The sequence below is a fragment of the Lissotriton vulgaris genome, chromosome 10, assembly GCF_964263255.1.
Source record: "Lissotriton vulgaris chromosome 10, aLisVul1.2, whole genome shotgun sequence".
NCBI lineage: Eukaryota > Metazoa > Chordata > Amphibia > Caudata > Salamandridae > Lissotriton > Lissotriton vulgaris.
The window spans coordinates 111,111,522-111,133,511 of NC_141698.1; the positions used below are offsets into that span (position 1 = coordinate 111,111,522).

Here is a 21,990-nt window from a genome sequence, read left to right on the forward strand (position 1 = left end):
CCAACATCTGCACCCAAAGCTGTGGGCCTTGGGGAGCTTGACCATCGCTGTCCGTATGTCCCCAAGCATCACCACTTACCTGGGCAGCTGTTGTTTTTTTTCGTAAGGCCTCCTGGGCAGAGCCTTTATCTGAACTCCATCTCCTCCATTGGTCTGCATTGGGTGCCAGACGCTGTGTTGGCACTCTGCACCTGGCTGCCCCTGTGTCGTTGAGAGTGTATGTTTGCTGCTGCCCTGTGGCCCCTTCAGTGCTTGCCTAAACTGCTGGAGATTGACCCCAGACACTGCTTTTAATTACCCGTAAACAGCACATCTTCGATCACCACCAGTCCCCGTTGGTTAACATTGGGTGCCTGACTCCGAATTTTATCTCTACATCCGGCCGCCCCTGTGCCACAGGTGATGCAGTCTTGGTGCTAACTTGAACCTGGCCATGTGTTGATTACAAACCCCGAAAATAGATTTTGGGAGTCAGGTACTTACCTACAAAACTGCATTCTTGTTAACCTCCCATAGGTTAACATTGCTGAACTGAAAATTTGTAAAGTGTCCACTTTTTAAAGTTAAAAGTATTCATTTTCAAAAAAGCACTCACCTTTGAACGTACATCTTAGTCTTAAAATAAACCTAGAAAGAAACGTATTTTTCTAAAATTGGTATGGATCTCCTTTTTGAATTGTGCATCATTTATTGATCACTGTGTGCATAACAAATGTTGTACACTCCTGTGTTCAGCCTAAAGCTACTCGACCTCACTACCACAAATAGGGCACTTTGGGTTGCATAGAAACCCTGTGCACTTCTGGGGGACTCTCCGGACTCTCTACATGATATAACCATTTATTGGTAATCACATAAAGAGCCAGCTTCCTACACTCAGCACATTATTTCTCTCCGTCTTTGAGAAAGGGACTAGTGAGACACTCAGTACAAGAACACAGATATACAAGTGGTCTACACATGTGATAAGTGTAACATTATTAAACCAAAGAAAACTGCTGATATGATCAACTACAACATTGATAATGTATCACAAAGTTACAATAAGCCCAGAGAACATAGATATGACAAAGGCATTCTACAAGTCTGGGCAAACCACAAAAATAAACATTGAAGAAACTGTAACTGAAATAAAGATATAGTCACAGAAATGGCAATTTTTATGACAAACTTTCTTCCATTATGGTCAAAAACTCTCCCATGCTTTGTTCCTTAAGTGTGAAATTAAAAGTGTATTGTTCATCCAGTACCTTGTTCAGATCAACATTTAAGGGTTCAGATCAAGTATTTCAGTGTGCATCAGAATCGCTGTTGTCCTTTAAATTACCTGACTTAGAATACTTTCAGAGCTGGAAGATTTCATGACTACCATGTCACCGGAAGATAGCAGCTTTTGCCGAGCTAGATGTCCTCTGAAAGCAGACTGCAGCACAGTAGCAACCTAGTGGGAAAATATACATTTTTGTAAGAAGGAAAAAGGAAATCCCCACCACTTCATAGTTTCTACAAAAGAGATTTTTTTTTTGAAATTCGAAGGACGCTTTCCATAATAAGACTTTTGCAGGTGTTACAGTCTAAGCAGAAATCTCAAAAAGCTCAATTTGAAGGTAAGGAATAGATTGCATCTGTTAAGGTAATTCTATTGTATACCAGACTTTACGTGGTACATAAGAAGACAATGCCACGAAGTAGCATGCACTGTCAACAACACTCAAACACTGATTTTGGTCGCTTTCATTACAACCTATAGAAATGAATGTACAGAGGGTGGTGGTTTTTTAGGTCTAGCCTACAGCATTGCTTTATTAGGTCGAGCCTACAGCATTGCTTTAGCAATGCTTGTTAGCCGAGATTATAGTAAGGCTTTCAAAAGTCTACCCGAACTGCGGATTAGGTACAGTCACATCACACACCATTTGTCTGAGCCTCTGCATCAGACTTCAAAGGAATCTGCTCCCCACCCCCATTTGACTTCAAAGGAAGCCGCTCCTCCGCCCCCCCTCTCCGCCACGCAATGCAGAGAGCTTGTTCCATTTGTGTTCATGCCGTCCACAACAGCTCCTTCCACGTCACACTGTTTCATGTTTATGGGCTCCATTGCCTTTCCCTTGCTGCAGCCTCCAAAGTCCTTGAATTCTCACTAGACCCGCTGCTGCAGGTTATGCCCTGGTGCCGCACCACATGATTTAGCACATCCCCTTCTTCCCCCATGTCGATCTCTTCCTCTCCCTGTTATTCCCATGTTTTTAATCATTGATTGTCTTTGCCTGCAAATTTTTTATTTTTATTTTGTGCAGTTTTATACAGCACGAATTATAGCGCTTTACATGAGCACCTGTTACGTTGCACAAGGACACATTCATTTTTGGTAGGCAGCACGGGGAGATTAAGTGAATTGCCCAGAAACACACTATGTTGATCCCACGCCGATGCTCGAGCCTGGTTTCCCAAAGTCAGCAGCTCTGGCCATTACGCCACCATTAAAAATGGCCCTCGCCCTCCCCCAGTACAGAGCGCGCATCGCTTGTTTACCTTCTCTCAACCCGCCCAATCTGTGTTGTGTAACTTTATAACCCCGCCTCCTTTGTGTTGCTTGTTTGTTTGTAAGTTTTGCAGTTTGATATAGCACGAAATATAGCGCTTTACATGAGCATTCGTTCATAGATTGTTCGCGGACACGGTGCTGAAACCTCCAAACAAAGCCGCGTCACCACATCACTGGCCATCTTACCGCACTGCTGCCCACTCTCTCGCATACCTTGCAATCCGAAGATGGCTCCAAGGCATGCAGGATCAGAATGACCTAGGCGCCGGAGCCTCCATGCTGCCACCATTGCTAGGACACCGCTTCTGAAAACCTTATCAGGCCACGGGGAAGGAGAGAGCCGGCAGCGCTGACCTTCTGTCCCCGTGTCATACAAGCCACTCTTTCTCTCTTCTCTAAATTCCTTTGGCTGTGGCTTTGAGGTACACGACATGCATGCATTTTTATTTTGTGCAGTTTTATACAGCACAAATTATAGCGCTTTACATGAGCACCCGTTACGTTGCACAAGGACACATTCATTTTTGGTAGGCAGCACGGGAAGATTAAGTGAATTGCCCAGAATCACACTATGTTGATACAACGCCGATGCTGGAGCCTGGTTTCCCAAAGTCGGCAGCTTTGGCCATTACGCCGTCATTTTGGTTCCCAGCCACTTTTAACCCTTGTAACTCTCATTCCTATAACCCCTAATGTTATGTGTAAGTGGTGTCAATTAGGTAGGAAGGAGCTTCAGCACAAAGGGGCCCTGCACATCAGCTGCAGTACCCCTATTCAGCTACAGAGACGCAAATACAGCCACTGCTCCAGATACATGAACAAAAACAATACTAGGGACCAATCCTGGGAGTATCACCTTGGTGGTTCTTTGCTCTATTAAGCTGTTTCTGAGTGCTCAAGTATTTTTAAATCAGTGGACAGAGGTACCATGAGAGTCTGATGTGCCTAGGATCTAACTCCTACTTGCTCCCAGGGCTTTAAATTTACCGTCATATTGCATTTTGGTGACTATATCAGACTGGGCACTCCCTCCCTCCCCCAGGTACAATTCAGTCCATTTTCTATCTATGCTCTTGCTCGCACCTTTAACATTAATTCTAAATACTTACAATCTTGCCGAAAAAGGAGCAAAGGAATAATTTCAAAAAGTGTTTTCCCAAGTTCACAAAATTCGGCCAAATACACAATATCTCCTCTCTCTCTACACCCCTCTCTCTTTATACCCCTCTCTCTACACCCCCGTCTCTCTCTCTATCGCCCTCACTCTGTTCTATCTATCTATCTATCTCCCTCACTCTATCCATCTATCTATCTCCCTCACTCTATCCATCTATCTATCTCCCTCACTCTCTCTATCGCCCTCACTCTGTTCTATCTATCTATCTATCTATCTATCTATCTATCTATCTATCTATCTATCTCCCTCACTATCTATCTATCTCCCTCACTCTATCCATCTATCTATCTCCCTCACTCTATCCATCTATCTATCTCCCTCACTCTATCCATCTATCTATCTCCCTCACTCTATCCATCTATCTATCTCCCTCACTCTATCCATCTATCTATCGCCCTAACTCTAGCTATCTATCTCCCTCACTCTATCTATCTCCCTCACTCTATCTATCTCCCTCACTCTCTCTATCGCCCTCACTCTGTTCTATCTATCTATCTATCTATCTATCTATCTATCTATCTATCTATCTATCTCCCTCACTATCTATCTATCTATCTATCTATCTCCCTCACTCTATCCATCTATCTATCTATCTCCCTCACTCTATCCATCTATCTATCTCCCTCACTCTATCCATCTATCTATCAACCTCACTCTCTATCTATCGCCCTCACTCTAGCTATCTATCGCCCTCACTCTAGCTATCTATCTCCCTCACTCTATCTATCTATCTCCCTCACTCTATCTATCTATCTCCCTCACTCTATCTATCGCCCTCACTCTATCTATCGCCCTCACTCTATCTATCGCCCTCACTCTATCTATCGCCCTCACTCTATCTATCGCCCTCACTCTATCTATTGCCCTCACTCTATCTATCTATCTATCGCCCTCACTCTATCTATCGTCCTCACTCTATCTATCGCCCTCACTCTATCTATCGCCCTCACTCTATCTATCGCCCTCACTCTATCTATCGCCCTCACTCTATCTATCGCCCTCACTCTAGCTATCGCCCTCACTCTATCTATCTATCGCCCTCACTCTATCCAGCTATCTATCGCCCTCACTCTATCCATCACCCTCACTATCTATCTCCCTCACTCTATCCATCGCCCTCACTCTATCCATCGCCCTCACTCTATCCATCGCCCTCACTCTATCCATCGCCCTTACTCTATCCATCGCCCTCACTCTATCCATCACCCTCACTCTATCCATCACCCTCACTATCTATCTATCGCCCTCACTCTATCGCCCTCACTCTATCGCCCTCACTCTATCGCCCTCACTCTATCGCCCTCACTCTATCGCCCTCACTCTATCTATCGCCCTCACTCTATCTATCGCACTCACTCTATCTATCGCACTCACTCTATCTATCGCACTCACTCTATCTATCGCACTCACTCTATCTATCGCACTCACTCTATCTATCGCCCTCACTCTATCTATCGCCCTCACTCTATCTATCGCCCTCACTCTATCTATCGCCCTCACTCTATCTATCGCCCTCACTCTATCTATCGCCCTCACTCTATCTATCGCCCTCACTCTATCTATCGCCCTCACTCTATCTATCGCCCTCACTCTATCCATCGCCCTCACTCTATCCATCGCCCTCACTCTATCCATCGCCCTCACTCTATCCATCGCCCTCACTCTATCCATCGCCCTCACTCTATCCATCGCCCTCACTCTATCCATCGCCCTCACTCTATCCATCGCCCTCACTCTATCCATCGCCCTCACTCTATCCATCGCCCTCACTCTATCCATCGCCCTCACTCTATCCATCACCCTCACTCTATCCATCACCCTCACTCTATCCATCACCCTCACTCTATCTATCGCCCTCACTCTACCTATCGCCCTCACTCTACCTATCGCCCTCACTCTCGCTATCTATCGCCCTCACTCTATCTATCTATCGCCCTCACTCTATCCAGCTATCTATCGCCCTCACTCTATCGCCCTCACTCTATCGCCCTCACTCTATCGCCCTCACTCTATCGCCCTCACTCTATCGCCCTCACTCTATCCATCGCCCTCACTCTATCCATCGCCCTCACTCTATCCATCGCCCTTACTCTATCCATCACCCTCACTATCTATCGCCCTCACTCTATCGCCCTCACTCTATCGCCCTCACTCTATCGCCCTCACTCTATCGCCCTCACTCTATCGCCCTCACTCTATCGCCCTCACTCTATCGCCCTCACTCTATCGCCCTCACTCTATCGCCCTCACTCTATCGCCCTCACTCTATCGCCCTCACTCTATCGCCCTCACTCTATCCATCGCCCTCACTCTATCCATCGCCCTCACTCTATCCATCGCCCTCACTCTATCCATCGCCCTCACTCTATCCATCGCCCTCACTCTATCCATCGCCCTCACTATCTATCTATCGCCCTCACTCTATCTATCTATCGCCCTCACTCTATCTATCTATCGCCCTCACTCTATCTATCTATCGCCCTCACTCTATCTATCTATCGCCCTCACTCTATCTATCTATCGCCCTCACTCTATCTATCTATCGCCCTCACTCTATCTATCGCTCTAACTCTATCTATCTATCGCCCTAACTCTATCTATCTATCGCCCTAACTCTATCTATCTATCGCCCTCACTCTATCTATCTATCGCCCTCACTCTATCTATCGCCCTCACTCTATCTATCGCCCTCACTCTATCTATCGCCCTCACTCTATCCATCGCCCTCACTCTATCTATCGCCCTCACTCTATCCATCGCCCTCACTCTATCCATCGCCCTCACTCTATCCATCGCCCTCACTCTATCCATCGCCCACACTCTATCCATCGCCCTCACTCTATCCATCGCCCTCACTCTATCTATCGCCCTCACTCTATCTATCTATCGCCCTCACTCTATCTATCGCCCTCACTCTATCTATCGCCCTCACTCTATCTATCGCCCTCACTCTATCCATCGCCCTCACTCTATCCATCGCCCTCACTCTATCCATCGCCCTCACTCTATCCATCGCCCACACTCTATCCATCGCCCTCACTCTATCTATCGCCCTCACTCTATCTATCGCCCTCACTCTATCTATCTATCGCCCTCACTCTATCTATCGCCCTCACTCTATCTATCGCCCTCACTCTATCTATCGCCCTCACTCTATCTATCGCCCTCACTCTATCTATCGCCCTCACTCTATCTATCGCCCTCACTCTATCTATCGCCCTCACTCTATCCATCGCCCTCACTCTATCCATCGCCCTCACTCTATCCATCGCCCTCACTCTATCCATCGCCCTCACTCTATCCATCGCCCTCACTCTATCCATCGCCCTCACTCTATCCATCGCCCTCACTCTATCCATCGCCCTCACTCTATCCATCGCCCACACTCTATCCATCGCCCTCACTCTATCCATCGCCCTCACTCTATCCATCGCCCTCACTCTATCCATCGCCCTCACTCTATCCATCGCCCTCACTCTATCCATCGCCCTCACTCTATCCATCGCCCTCACTCTATCCATCGCCCTCACTCTATCCATCGCCCTCACTCTATCCATCGCCCTCACTCTATCCATCGCCCTCACTCTATCCATCGCCCTCACTCTATCCATCGCCCTCACTCTATCCATCGCCCTCACTCTATCCATCGCCCTCACTCTATCCATCGCCCTCACTCTATCCATCACCCTCACTCTATCCATCACCCTCACTCTATCCATCACCCTCACTCTATCCATCACCCTCACTCTATCCATCACCCTCACTCTATCCATCACCCTCACTCTATCCATCACCCTCACTCTATCCATCGCCCTCACTCTACCTATCGCCCTCACTCTACCTATCGCCCTCACTCTACCTATCGCCCTCACTCTATCTATCGCCCTCACTCTATCTATCGCCCTCACTCTATCTATCGCCCTCACTCTATCTATCGCCCTCACTCTATCCATCACCCTCACTATCTATCTATCGCCCTCACTCTTTCTATCTATCGCCCTCACTCTATCTATCTATCGCCCTCACTCTATCTATCTATCGCCCTCACTCTATCTATCGCCCTCACTCTATCCATCACCCTCACTATCTATCTATCGCCCTCACTCTTTCTATCTATCGCCCTCACTCTATCTATCTATCGCCCTCACTCTATCTATCTATCGCCCTCACTCTATCTATCTATCACCCTCACTCTATCCATCACCCTCACTCTATCCATCACCCTCACTCTATCCATCACCCTCACTCTATCCATCACCCTCACTCTATCCATCACCCTCACTCTATCCATCACCCTCACTCTATCCATCACCCTCACTCTATCCATCACCCTCACTCTATCCATCACCCTCACTCTATCCATCACCCTCACTCTATCCATCACCCTCACTCTATCCATCACCCTCACTCTATCCATCACCCTCACTCTATCCATCACCCTCACTCTATCCATCACCCTCACTCTATCCATCACCCTCACTCTATCCATCACCCTCACTCTATCCATCACCCTCACTCTATCCATCACCCTCACTCTATCCATCACCCTCACTCTATCCGTCACCCTCACTCTATCCATCACCCTCACTCTATCCATCGCCCTCACTCTATCCATCGCCCTCACTCTATCTATCGCCCTCACTCTGTCTATCGCCCTCACTCTACCTATCGCCCTCACTCTATCTATCGCCCTCACTCTATCTATCGCCCTCACTCTATCGCCCTCACTCTATCCATCACCCTCACTATCTATCTATCGCCCTCACTCTTTCTATCTATCGCCCTCACTCTATCTATCTATCGCCCTCACTCTATCTATCTATCGCCCTCACTCTATCTATCTATCACCCTCACTCTATCTATCGCCCTCACTCTATCTATCTATCGCCCTCACTCTATCTATCGCCCTCACTCTATCTATCGCCCTCACTCTATCTATCGCCCTCACTCTATCTATCGCCCTCACTCTATCTATCGCCCTCACTCTATCTATCGCCCTCACTCTATCTATCGCCCTCACTCTATCTATCGCCCTCACTCTATCCATCGCCCTCACTCTATCCATCGCCCTCACTCTATCTATCGCCCTCACTCTATCTATCGCCCTCACTCTACCTATCGCCCTCACTCTATCTATCGCCCTCACTCTATCTATCGCCCTCACTCTATCTATCGCCCTCACTCTATCTATCGCCCTCACTCTATCGCCCTCACTCTATCCATCACCCTCACTATCTATCTATCGCCCTCACTCTTTCTATCTATCGCCCTCACTCTATCTATCTATCGCCCTCACTCTATCTATCTATCGCCCTCACTCTATCTATCTATCACCCTCACTCTATCTATCGCCCTCACTCTATCTATCGCCCTCACTCTATCTATCGCCCTCACTCTATCTATCGCCCTCACTCTATCTATCGCCCTCACTCTATCTATCGCCCTCACTCTATCTATCGCCCTCACTCTATCTATCGCCCTCACTCTATCTATCGCCTTCACTCTATCTATCGCCCTCACTCTAGCTATCGCCCTCACTCTAGCTATCTATCGCCCTCACTCTATCTAGCTATCTATCGCCCTCACTCTAGCTATCTATCGCCCTCACTCTAGCTATCTATCGCCCTCACTCTAGCTATCTATCGCCCTCACTCTAGCTATCGCCCTCACTCTAGCTATCGCCCTCACTCTATCTATCGCCCTCACTCTATCTATCGCCCTCACTCTAGCTATCTATCGCCCTCACTCTATCTATCTATCTATCGCCCTCACTCTAGCTATCTATCGCCCTCACTCTAGCTATCTATCGCCCTCACTCTAGCTATCTATCGCCCTCACTCTAGCTATCTATCGCCCTCACTCTAGCTATCTATCGCCCTCACTCTAGCTATCTATCGCCCTCACTCTAGCTATCTATCGCCCTCACTCTAGCTATCTATCGCCCTCACTCTATCTATCCATCTATATCTATCTCAATCTATCTATCGCCCTCACTCTATCTATCGCCCTCACTCTATCTATCTATCTATCTATCTATCTATCTATCTATCTATCTATCTATATCTTTCTCACTCTATCTATCGCCCTCACTCTATCTATCGCCCTCACTCTATCTATCGCCCTAACTCTATCTATCTATCGCCCTAACTCTATCTATCTATCGCCCTCACTCTATCTATCTATCGCCCTCACTCTATCTATCGCCCTCACTCTATCTATCTGTCTATCTATCACTCTATCGCCATCACTCAGCACCACCACAGCATCACTCAGGGGCACCACAACATCACTATGCGCTACCACAGCATCACTGAACGCCACAGCATCACTCGTCGCCGCCACAGCATCACTCGTCGCCACCACAACATCGCTTAGCGCCACCACAGCATCAATCTAAGCAACCGTTCAACAACAACTGGTTCAAATATGTTCTCTCAATGTTTGAAGCTTTATTACAAATGTCACAAAAAGATGTTAATATTTCACTTCTGTTCTTGGATTTTCGTCACAATAAAATACACTGAACATAATCTTTATAAAAGTTATTTACAAAAGTGTAAGCTATTGCCATTATAAATTAAAATAACTTTTATTTAAGTATTAATTTTTTTTATTTAAAGCCATTGTTATTTGTAATATCAATACATCTAAGTCACGTAAATACAAAACATATTGTATTACAAATGCTATAGGTGTCACATTTGCGAAAGTTAAAACTATTGGCATTGTAAATGACAAAGCTATTAATTTAGCTATTTTCAAAACCAACACATAGATACAAAATTTGTCACCGTCAATACCAATAGATCAAAACTTATCTAATGTGAGACCCATTGCATTGCAAATGCTTGTGTTGGTCTGTTGATAACCAGAATACTGTTGAGTAAAAGCAAAGTCTCTTAATTTAGCAATTGAATATTCATAGATTTAAATGCCATATACCCACATTCCCTTGTCATTATCATTGTTAAGAATTTATCTAACATCAAGCAAACAAAGATTTGACTTTTCGTGACATCTTTCATTCTACAAACCACCTTTTGGTAATTTTACATTAAATCACAGTTGTTCTCGGAAAGAACATCTGGGTGAAGAGCTATATTATATCTCCCAGTCGAGGGGTAAGAAATAAAGTAAGCAGTACATCAGCCAAATCGATGATGCTGGGCTGCCAGAGGCCTTTGAATATTTTTATGGTTTAACTTTTAGTGGAATTGACTCATGTTAAGTTATTTCTATAGCCAAAGTAAAATGATTGGCAAAAATAGAATAGCACTGTTAAGTATAGAGCAGTGCATCCGCCAAACCAACAAAAGATATTCCCAAACACTGCCTTACCATCATAAGCCTCAACTTTTCTTTGGGGATCAAGTCAATGGAAATGTGTCTTTGAAAAGTCACTGACAGCACATAGTGGTAAAATAAGGCACACGGACAAACATAAAAACCATACCATGTGATGAACAGAATTAAACGACAACACAAAACTGCAATCAAAAGTGGCTTAAGAGATCTTCTCTTCAAACTTCAAGGCAACAGTTTGGAAATCTAATAAAAGGCAGAATAAAAACATGGACCTTTGTTAAACCAGAACATCACACCTCAAATTTAGATGGTGGGGCAAACTGTCGCCTAAACAAGGATTCGGGTCAGAAGACAGATGATTAATGTCAAAATCAAAAATGTTCTTAGAAAGGAGAGGTGTGTCCTCAACAAAACTTTATCTGTTGAAAAACAGTGCTAAGACCTATAACAGGATAGCCTCAAACCTTCCAAGTCCGGCTCCTGGAAGCCACAGCAAATTCAGTCTCCCCATGTGCCCGCTTAACTACATTCATGTGCAGCAACAAAAATAAAATCATTAAATATGAAACGAAAGACAATGTCACTGGAGCATTTAAAAAAGTTTAACACCAAGTGCGAGAGCCCAGTGAAAAAGCCTGCAAAGTTATCTGGAAAAACAAGACCTTTAAGGCAGGTCCATTCTGGAAGGCAAAGGCAAACACTGAAACCAAAGCATCACAAGACACCCATTCAACGAACAAACTCCTACAATTAGAATTTACCCTTGAAGTGAAAGTTCCTCCGGACATGAGACAGAGACTTAGAACCGTAAAAAAACTTAGAGACATCGAAGATCGGGCCTATTTCGGGGTCTGGAGGAGAATTAAATACAGACATCAAGGAAACTCTGAGATCAATACACCATATCCCACAGAATCTCCTTTTAATTCATGTCAAAGGATTTGGGAAGATATTTATCCAGTTCAGGAAGAAATACCATAATAAGACAAAGCCCTACACACTTTGGCTGAAGTCAAATAAGAGACACCACTTGAATGCAACACTATAATGTCTCAGGTTCTCTGGAATTATGAATCCTTGTTGGAAAGGTAAGGGTGGAAATAAGGATCCATGTCATTCAAGACTATACCCGTTACGGTGGTCTCAATGCCGGTGCCTGTGAAACCATCAATGAACTGCATTCTCTGAAAAACTGCAAGCAAGGTCTTTAGGACTGGCAGGCCAAAGTCTTTAGGAAGGGTTATGACCTGGAGGATAGGAAGCTACACGAGTACGAGAAAATGGCATAAACCAAACAATACACCAAATGGGCTGGATGTGAATTATTGTCCTGTCCTATCCAATGACCTCTGCAAATGTGAAATTCAACTGAATCCATGAAATCTGTAAAATATCTGGGGGTCAGACCTACAGCAAAAAGGGAGTACTTTAAACTGCCAGTGTACCCATATCATGAATATTCCTTAAGAATTTCTGGACTCTTTGACCTTTAAAGAAGCAAAAATATGCATCCTGTAAAGTCTACGTCACCAAGCAATTTATGTCCACATGGGACGACATGATATGCACGAAAGCTACCATCTATAACCTCTCTTTGGATAGATCTATTTTTCAAGAAACTGAGACCAGGAAAATTAAACACACATCCACCCATACACATCCACAGTGCAGAATCTGGACATAACATCCCGATTTACCAAGAGGATTTTCTGTCAAACCCACATGAGTGTTCAGAGACAGCGATATAGAGATGGGACAGAACGTTTCGGAATACATAGCCCACCATGAAAAACAACTGATAATCCATCGTCCAAGTGACTGACAGAACCAAGGCCCTTTGGACTCCAATGTCACAGCGAGAGAAGTCCTTATCAATCAATAAATAAAATAATAAATACAAATATACTTTTAAGATGCAAATTACAGATTGGAAAATAACTTGACCATTTTCAATTGGAACTGTCAGGCATTTCAAGTGAAGAATATGTGAACATAATGGGTGGAGATCATCCAGTTAACTTCATGCTTCGAATGCCACACAGAATCTGCCTCTGGGTTAAATGGCATAGAGGAAACCTTTAGTAGAAATACCAAAATTAATTTCCTATCATTAAGTGCACTTCATGGAAAAGAGCTAATTGATGCAAGCAAGGATGAGGTTATAAACTACTGCAAACCAGGAGCAGTGACCACGAAGACACTCCTATTTCTGACAGTTGTCCTTTATTCTGATGGGAGAGTGTACAGAGGTGTTACAAAATGTCCGGGTTAGTTAGGAACTAGCTATCTTCAGAAAATCTTACAATGGGTGCAACAGAAGGATGCTCAACTTTGAACTGCTTCAAAGGCTTAGCAGAACAAGTGCATTTACAGATCATTCTTTAAATTCCAGAACATAATGTTGATGAAAAGTGGAGGAGGGCAATTTTGAGAGAAAGGAACCCTGTATGCAGAGTATCATATTTCTTTTTTGCTCCCAGTACAGAGAGAGTCTGTTTGGGGCATCCAACATGAAGAATCAGGTCGGCGTTTATAGTGTCAACTAGTGAATGTGGTACGGTTGACAAAGAGTAATCCATTAGCTCTAATACACTTTGATTCTACCTGCCATATAGTAATTGAACCCCTGTTGCAAACAGCCATGACTGTGGTCATCTGCCCATTTCCACAAGTAATGGTCATTGAAGTCTGCCAAGGTGAAAACCTTAAGAGTCACTGCACCCTGTGGAAAAACTTTCTTCCACAGGGATTGGTTATACAGGAACTGTAATAGCGGGTGGCTGAGCAGGCGTTCTGAGCAGTGACATGGGAGCGTGTGTACCAACTTCAGAGAAGGTCTGTTGAAAAACAAAACCATAATTGGGCCTATCAGGATAGGCCTGAAGAAGTCCATTAGACCCCAGGGCATATCTGACTTGTGATATGTGCTATGTAAGGCCAGTAGAAGGCCAGTGAAGTAGAGAGAGCTCACTAAAAATTTTAGAAGGCCAAGCCATTATACACTACAGTTGTCCTTCTATGGTAAGAAATGTTCTTCAGATGGATACATTTTCCTGCAGTTTCCTCACCATAAGAATGAGTCACGAAGCAATAAGTCTCTAAGAGATGAAATGGAGTAGTACCTGTTAACCAAGGAATTCTTGAAATACAGCTTAGGCAAATCACCCATTACTGTGTGTCTGATATGTGAGGCAATATTGTGTGGCAAAAGTATGCAAAGATGACCATTTACTGCCCAATGGACACCAGTAACTGGGATGCCTCAGGAAAGAGTCAGGGAAGCAGCCCACGCTCTTGTGGATTTGGCACAAATGCCCTCCAGAGGCTCTTCCTTGGCCAAAGCGTGGAAGATCTTGTACAGAAGATGACATAGGGCAAACTGGTTCGTTTGGTCACCGCTTCGCCCTTCTTAACTCTGGCGAAGCTCATAAAAAGACCATCATCCACTCCTTCCTCACAAGTGCAGTTGAGGTATTATTACACCACGCATCTAGGGTCCAGTGTATATAGTCACTCCTCCAGCTTGGTGGGATGTAAAGGTGCAGGAAGATGAAGTCTAACAGACTGGGCCATATAGACTACAGAAGCCCCAGTCGAAGGATGAGCTGGTGCAAAGAACCACTACCAAAGGCAAATTGCTACACAAAAAACGATTCACGACCCCACTCTGTCTGGGTATTGATATAAGAGACAGGACAGTGGAGGTGCGGTCTGACAGAATCTTGTCCCTTGTCCCTTCAGGGACAAGACAGTTTGCCAGCTTTCCCCAGCATGTTTATTTGTAATAATTGCTCGGACGTTGACCAAAAGTTTTCTACGTCATGTCACCCTGATGAGCTTCCCAGCCTACTGAAGCATCATCCTTAAATACAGTAGTCTGAGCCAGCAGGGAGGCTGGGGCTGTCTGGTGGTATTGTCTGACACAATCTGAATGCTGCCCTGGAAGATGGTATAGAGGAGCACCTTGAGGGGCAAGACTGATCGCCCCTACCTTACGTCCTGCATGTTACATCATCCAGATTAGCACCCCAGCCTAGTGAGAAAGCAATGTTAACCATAGTAGTCTAAACCAGCAGCAGGGTTGGAGGAGTGTCCCCTAAAATCTTTAGAGGGATCTATGCACCAGTGCAGATTCTGATGCACCACCTGGAAAATGTATACCTAAGCCAAGTGACTTCCTTGGTGTCACAACCACTGCCCCCTCTGACACCACTAGAGGGCTCTCATCTACCGTGATGCACCAGCAGGATGGACTAGGCCATTAGGCCTAGCAGACACAAAACCCGTGGGACCAGGATCCGAGCTGGAGTAAGACATCAGAAGCTTTATCCAAATATATGCACCCTGCCATTCAAAGTCAGCCTCTGTGTAAAAGAAAAGCCAGTCTGTGTGTGTGTGAGTGCGCTAAACCTTTTGGACGTTGATGGTCAAACCAAGGTTGTTGGGAAGAGCCATCATCTGCTGGGGATGTCCTTGTGCCAACACTGGGGACTCACTCACAAGCCAAATATTGAAAAACAGACTTCTGATCTCCACAGCAAAGCTGCCATTAACACTAGAAACATTGTAAAAATGTAAGGGGCTGTCCGCAGTCCAAACAAGGAGAGAGTACACTTACAGTTTTGGGACCCCTTTGTGATCCTCAAGAAGCACTTGTGGGCAGGGATAACTTATAAGAAAGTAGGCATTCAGGAGGTCCATTAACACCAACTAATCTTATGAGTTCCAAGCTAACAGAATAAACATCTGTTATTCAGTGCCTTGAGACCCATGGGTGATAAGTGCGCTTTACAAATACACGTTATGTGATAATAGAACTTGGCTCAGAGAGAGAATCTTAAACGAATCATGCCAAATTAACATGTTCAAAATGCAGAGCTACAAGACAGGCCTCATGCTTCTGCCCTTCTTGTGGACTAAGAAGTAAAGAGAGTAAAAACCTGTACCCATCTCTTTCACATGCACCACTTCTATGGCCCCTTTTTCCTATAAAGTAAGGATTTCCACGTTTCCAGGTGGAAGGCATGAGCTAGTGAGCACACTCTGAATAAAGGGGATTGGTCTGGTTGGGAGGACAGTAATAGAATGGCATATCCGGGCAGATCGCATGGATCACTGTGATTGCCGCCTAGCAAAACCTAAAAACCTCTCTCCCACCAGAAGATGATATTTTGAGGGAGCAAAGAAGTCAGAGGGGTTTGGAGGTGGTAGCGCCTGTAGAGCACAGTGGGGGGTGGGAAATGCTGCTTTGCTGGTGGCTCTTCTTAGAGACATACATGCTTTGCTGTGATATTTAGACAGGTTGAGACGGTTGCGTTTGTCAGGACATCACAACCCTAGAATACCTGAAGGCGTTCTGGCACTGATGGTGACAATGCTATGCAGTGGAGGCCAGGATACAAGCCATAGCCCACCTGTTCTTGAAACGTTTGAAGGAAGTGTTGGCTTTCTCTTCGAATAACCATCGCTCAAAAAGCATGTCCATGAGTATAGCCTGTCATTTGCCCAGAAATCCAGTGGAACACATCCAAGCATGCTTAAGCAGCCTGGCAGCCATGCAAACAGTCTGAGCAAAGGTGTCTGCTTAGTCAATGCCATATCTCAGAACCTGTTTTAATGCATCTAGACCATCACTCACCAAGTCGTAGAATGTTTTTTTCAAAGCAGGCCAAACATAGCACATTTTGTCTGTTATCATAAAGAATGAACAAATTGTCCTAAAAGGCACGGTGCGGTGGCATTAGTCACATGGAGAGACAAGTTGCTGGTAAGTAACCTTTTCGTTCGAGCTTTCCTTTGAACATGACCAGGCTCTCTAGCAATGGGTGGGAGGACAAAAAGTGTGAGTCTCCCAGAGCATGGCTATGACATTTGGCAATGTGTCTGTAGATTTCGTCTATACAGCCATAATAGGTCTAGAGGAGCCTTGGTGAACAGAAACAAGGGCTGTGGAAGAGTCAAAGATTTCGACCAGAATGTTAGACTTCGCTTCTGCCAAAAGCTAAGTCAGTTCTAAGACCTCTGTTGCCTTCAGAACTACTGTTATAAAACATTAAATCTCTTCCAAAGCAGAGCCCTTGGGAGTAGAAGTATCCCCTTCTAGTGAAATATCTAGGCTACTGGTATTTTGTAAGACTACGTAAATGCTGGCATTAGTGTTGTAAGGAGGAAGAGTCATCATCCTACGGCCGACCTTAGTTCATTATCTTTCATAGCCAAGGCATCACAATCTGAACAAAAAATAAACCTGCACAAAGCAAGCAACCCTTTGGGTCCTGGGTTGGTGCTTACAGTATGGTTTATTGTTAAAGTTAGCTATGACCCCGTATTCACTCCTTGGCCAGCGCCAGAGTTGGCTTTGTGGGTGGTATTGTTATCGCCTTCCAAATCAGTGTAGAAGATCTCAACAAACTGGGGATGGCATACTAGCTGATTTGGACACTGCCATAGATGCCAGGCCTGAAGAGGGGTGGTATTAGGAGGCTTTACAGTCGGAGCCAACAGAGTTGCCAATCATTTGTCAACAGATCTTCTTTCCCTTGAGGAGTATCCCAGAAGGAAGAAGGGCTGCACTGAAAAGAATGAAGGACTCCACCGGGTCCAGTTTGTCCAAAGGACTGATGAATTCCGGTCTATTTTTTTAGGCTTCGGGTTAAGAAACATCGAGGAAGAGTCCTGCTAAGAGAAGACCTTAGAGAGTCTGAACTGTCCCGGGAACATAATTGCTTCCTAGAGGAAGAAGACTTCTCCTTCCTATGACACTTTTCGTGTTTTCCTGTTCGCAGAATGTTCGCTTTGGGAGAGGGAGTTCACTTATGAGTATCACGGAGGGCCTTAGCCAAAAATAGTTAGCCTTCTTGCTCATTGATGGCCCTCAGGTGCAGGGAGGTGTCAGAATCACAGTTGCAGCATCATGCCCCAACCGCAGTCACCACATACATTTGTCTGAAAGGGACATTTTCATCTTCTTGCAGAACCACCTGCAAGGCTTGAAGCCTGAGGTCCTTTGAGGGGACACTTGGCCTACCGGCTGTCGAAAACTGACAAAGATACTGGTGAGACACTGAAAGACAGCTCTGGACAGTATAGATGAGGAGTGAGTAAACAGAAAAAGGTGGCAGCACACATGTTGACACCCAATATATTCTAGTGAGATCACATCTGGAGGCAGCATCTCACCACCTGGCATGATGGAGAGTGATTGTTAGTGAAAAGGTTTCTAGAGCAGCCTGAAGCCTGGGAGGAGTATTCTTAAGGTGAGCAATCTGCTAGTAGATTAATCCATCAAAATAAACGGGAATCAGAAGAAATGATTCTCGATTATTTACCTGGAGCCTTCTACATTGTAAGAGTAAAAACGTTACTTTAGTCTAGATGTCTTAGATAGCTTGAAAATCGTACACATGAGGAATTTCAAAATGTTCACAAATGATCCTTTCATTCTTCTGGTCACTCGTGGCATATCTTATGGGGCAGCTTCTTTTCCATCCAATTTAAATTCCTATTTATCTGTGAGCATATTAATCTTGTAATACCTGTATTAATTTCAAATTCCATTCTTCGCCAAAGACACAGATCTGCTTCACTCAATGTGGCACAATAAAGCTTTAGAAGTGCTACAACCCATGCAGATGCTCAAATTGTTGTTCTCAACATTTTGAGCTAATTATCCCTTCTCTGTGGTTACAAGTGCCTCGCCCCACTCTTCATTCCTCTTTCTGTTCTCATTGCTTTCTCTGACATACTCAGGGTTTAAGAGATGATTATTGCAATAAACCATATATTATGGACATATACTTTAACAATATGCATACACCCATGAACCTTCTTCTATGGGGTGGCCTCTGTATCGTGCAAAAATGTATGTTGTTACAAGGCTAATTTGTGTCTTAGCAGTAGTCGATATTTTCTCTGTAGTTTTGTAAAGGTCCGTGGTAACCTACTCCTCAACCATTTAACCACACATCTAAATACATTTATACTCCTAGTGCTTCCCCCACCACACATCACCATACTGCATAGGGTGTTTCTTGGACTTGCCCAAGGAAGAGATGCTCATTGTAACTATCTGCTCCCAAACCAGTGCTAAGCTGAATCTCATGCTATGTACTAACCAACACAGATTAGTTGATGGTGGTTAAGTTGTGGAGAGGGTCAGGTAGGTGAGGCATAATGTTGTACTTGCGCGGGGTCTTCATTTCCCATACAGTTACATTCCTATCACACATTTCTGTCCTCTATGGATCTGTGTAGCCAGTTGTTTGCCAACTGCAAGGCTAACACATATTCCCATACAGTTACATTCCTATCACACATTTCTGTCCTCTATGGATCTGTGTAGCCAGTTGTTTGCCAACTGCAAGGCTAACACATATTCAGGAACACCTGGGAGACACTGGCCACCATTTCAACTAGTTATGTGTAGCATTTTTTTTGTCTCCTTGCAAACTTTCCTTCCCAAAGAGGATGGCAAGTTTCATATTCCACCATTTGGAAGATGCAATCCATCACCAAGGGAGATGGTATGATTTACACAAATCTGTGCGACGCAATACCACCCAATCCCGATTGTGAGGTGACCCATCCAATGGGATATTTCAGAGGCTAAACTCGGGAAGTTTCAATTTGAAGTGGTACTAGCTCGTTTTCTAACCCTTCTCAGCTCACTTATCCTCCCGCTCACAAAGAGAGGGACTCTGCCTTTGAAAGGCATGCTCTTAAGCCTCTACTCTAAAGAAGTCTGCTCTGCATAAACAACTAGGATTTACCAATGTGCTTCAAAATATGAAACACAAAATTGTATCCACTGATCCGGTTTGGTGCAATGGGCAACATTTATATCGATTGTTTATGGTGCAACTATTTTAATTTTAAACACTTGTTTAAAATGAAAAAAAATTAAAGTCACAAAATACCTCTGTACTAGACAAACTAGCACTGGGATAACTAGAACATACAACGTAAAGCTTACTAAATGTATTGCCAGAGCTCTACATCCAATTACCTTGGTGCATAGAACACATGATAACACAGCAAATCCACCTTCCCCACTGCAAATATGAACTTATGAGCTTGAAGAGCAAGGATATTACGTTTTTAATCAACCTCTCTTACGCGCCTATGAAACAAGCCTCTTTCACCAGCCCTGCTTTCTTAAGGCCATTAAGCTGAGAGAACACAATATAAACAAAAATGAAAAGAAAACAGAGTTGTGTCCTGTTCATTTCAATATTGGGTTGAATATTGCCTGCCTGAACATATCAACTCTGCATCTCTCTCTTTGTGAGTGATTAATATTTATTTTGTAATATTTTTCTATTTTCTCAGTCCTATTTCTTTGCGACAGCTCCTCTTCCCATAAGAATTATTCTATGCAAAATGTCTAATATCTATGATGACCCAATTAGCAGCCTTCACAAAAAAATAGTGAAGCATAGTAAAAATAAGACTAAAAACAGATAAAACTAACATATGGAAAAACTTGCCTACCTTTTCAAAATCAGCATTTTCATCAGTTTCTTTCTGAAAAATAAAATGTACTTCAGCTTAACACAATCACACATCTTTCATTTTTATTACATTTAACAAGAAACTTCAAAGTCATAATAAAAAAAAGGTAATCAAATAACACTAATTTGTGTAACAGACATATTCTTAGTCAAAAAAGGCCATCAGTACGTAACTTGAGAGGAAGCTCCATAATGTGGTCAATAACTTGTGTTAAAGCAGAAAACCCAGGAAGCACAAACACACCTAACTTATGAGCTCTCAATCTGACCCACATACTCATTGCATAACTCTCCATGTTCCTATACCACCACCATTTAGGTCTACAACAAATGCACCGGAGCAGTGGGTATAGAAAGTAGGTAAATGGTAATGGACAAGCTTAAGAAGACTATGAATACAGACACTGCTATGCACTTTAGCAAAGGGCCCTTTGGCCCCAACCCCAGCCGAAGTACAATTATAAGAGAATATAACATGTACCACAGCATGAGCAAGTTGGTATGTCAGAGTATTTCAGGCCCAAATTGTCCATCAGCTCAGCATGGCGCAACTTTAAACACCTTAATTTGGTTGTCCGATTACAACAGTCTTCTCTAGCACTCTACAAAACCCATCCAAACAGATAAAGAGACTATAGAACTTGACTCTAAAGGGTAGTTTTTACAGACGGATTAAGATGAGGTCAAAGTGACTGCCTTAAGTATGATGAAAATGGCAAATATGGGTATCTACATGGGGTCAGATGCAGTCTAGTGGAATGAATGACACCGCAAAATTAATCCTCTCTAGTTTAGAAAGATCCACCCATTTTTTTTATATAGCTCTTAACTAACGTGTCTGTTTAATTCCAAACAATGCAATTTGGCTCAAAGAAAGTGAGCCACAGATGTAAAGTGATTTTCCCAAGATCCACCAATTTTTTTGTCATATGGGAATAGCAGAAATGAAGATTAGGTCTTCTGGCTACAAATACATCAACTGAGCCACTCAATAACAAACTCCTTTTAAAGTAGCAATTGGAGATACAGGAGTATTAGTGGATTTCCAGGCCTAATATTGCTACTGTGTGCTACCATAGCATATGGAAGCTAGGAGAATGTTAGATGAAATCTATACATTCATTAAATGAGAGCTCTTGTGCCATATAAATTTAGAAGAATTTCCGCTGATTTCAAAACAATAAATTTGGAGACAAATTTGGAGACAAAGCTTGAAAGAGACCTTTAAATGTATTAAGGAAATGAGAGATAACAATGCTAATTAAAGAAGGGCATATCTCAAGTACAATCTTGTTAATCTGGAAGTCTAAAAAAAAGCCTACAGGCAGAAAGAGCCTGAAATTCACCAACTTCATTAGCCAAAGTGATGACCAAAATAACAGTATCTAGTGGGCCACAAACTTTAAATCAACGAGAGCCATATGTTCAATTAGGTCCCAGTGGGATGGAGGTTT

General features: G+C 43.9%; 1 protein-coding gene across 3 annotated transcripts in view; it reads right to left on the reverse strand.

Annotated features, from left to right (window-relative positions):
• Nucleotides 1-21,990, reverse strand: part of IQCE (IQ motif containing E) — a 272,321-nt gene that overhangs the window by 51,835 nt on the left and 198,496 nt on the right. For all 3 annotated transcript variants that reach the window (XM_086940632.1, XM_086940634.1, XM_086940633.1), the window contains 2 exons: nt 20,517-20,549; nt 1,328-1,441 (listed from right to left, as the gene is read on the reverse strand). In XM_086940632.1, the coding sequence (XP_086796758.1) occupies nt 1,328-1,441; nt 20,517-20,549 (147 nt within the window). The remainder of the gene's footprint in view (nt 1-1,327; nt 1,442-20,516; nt 20,550-21,990) is intronic.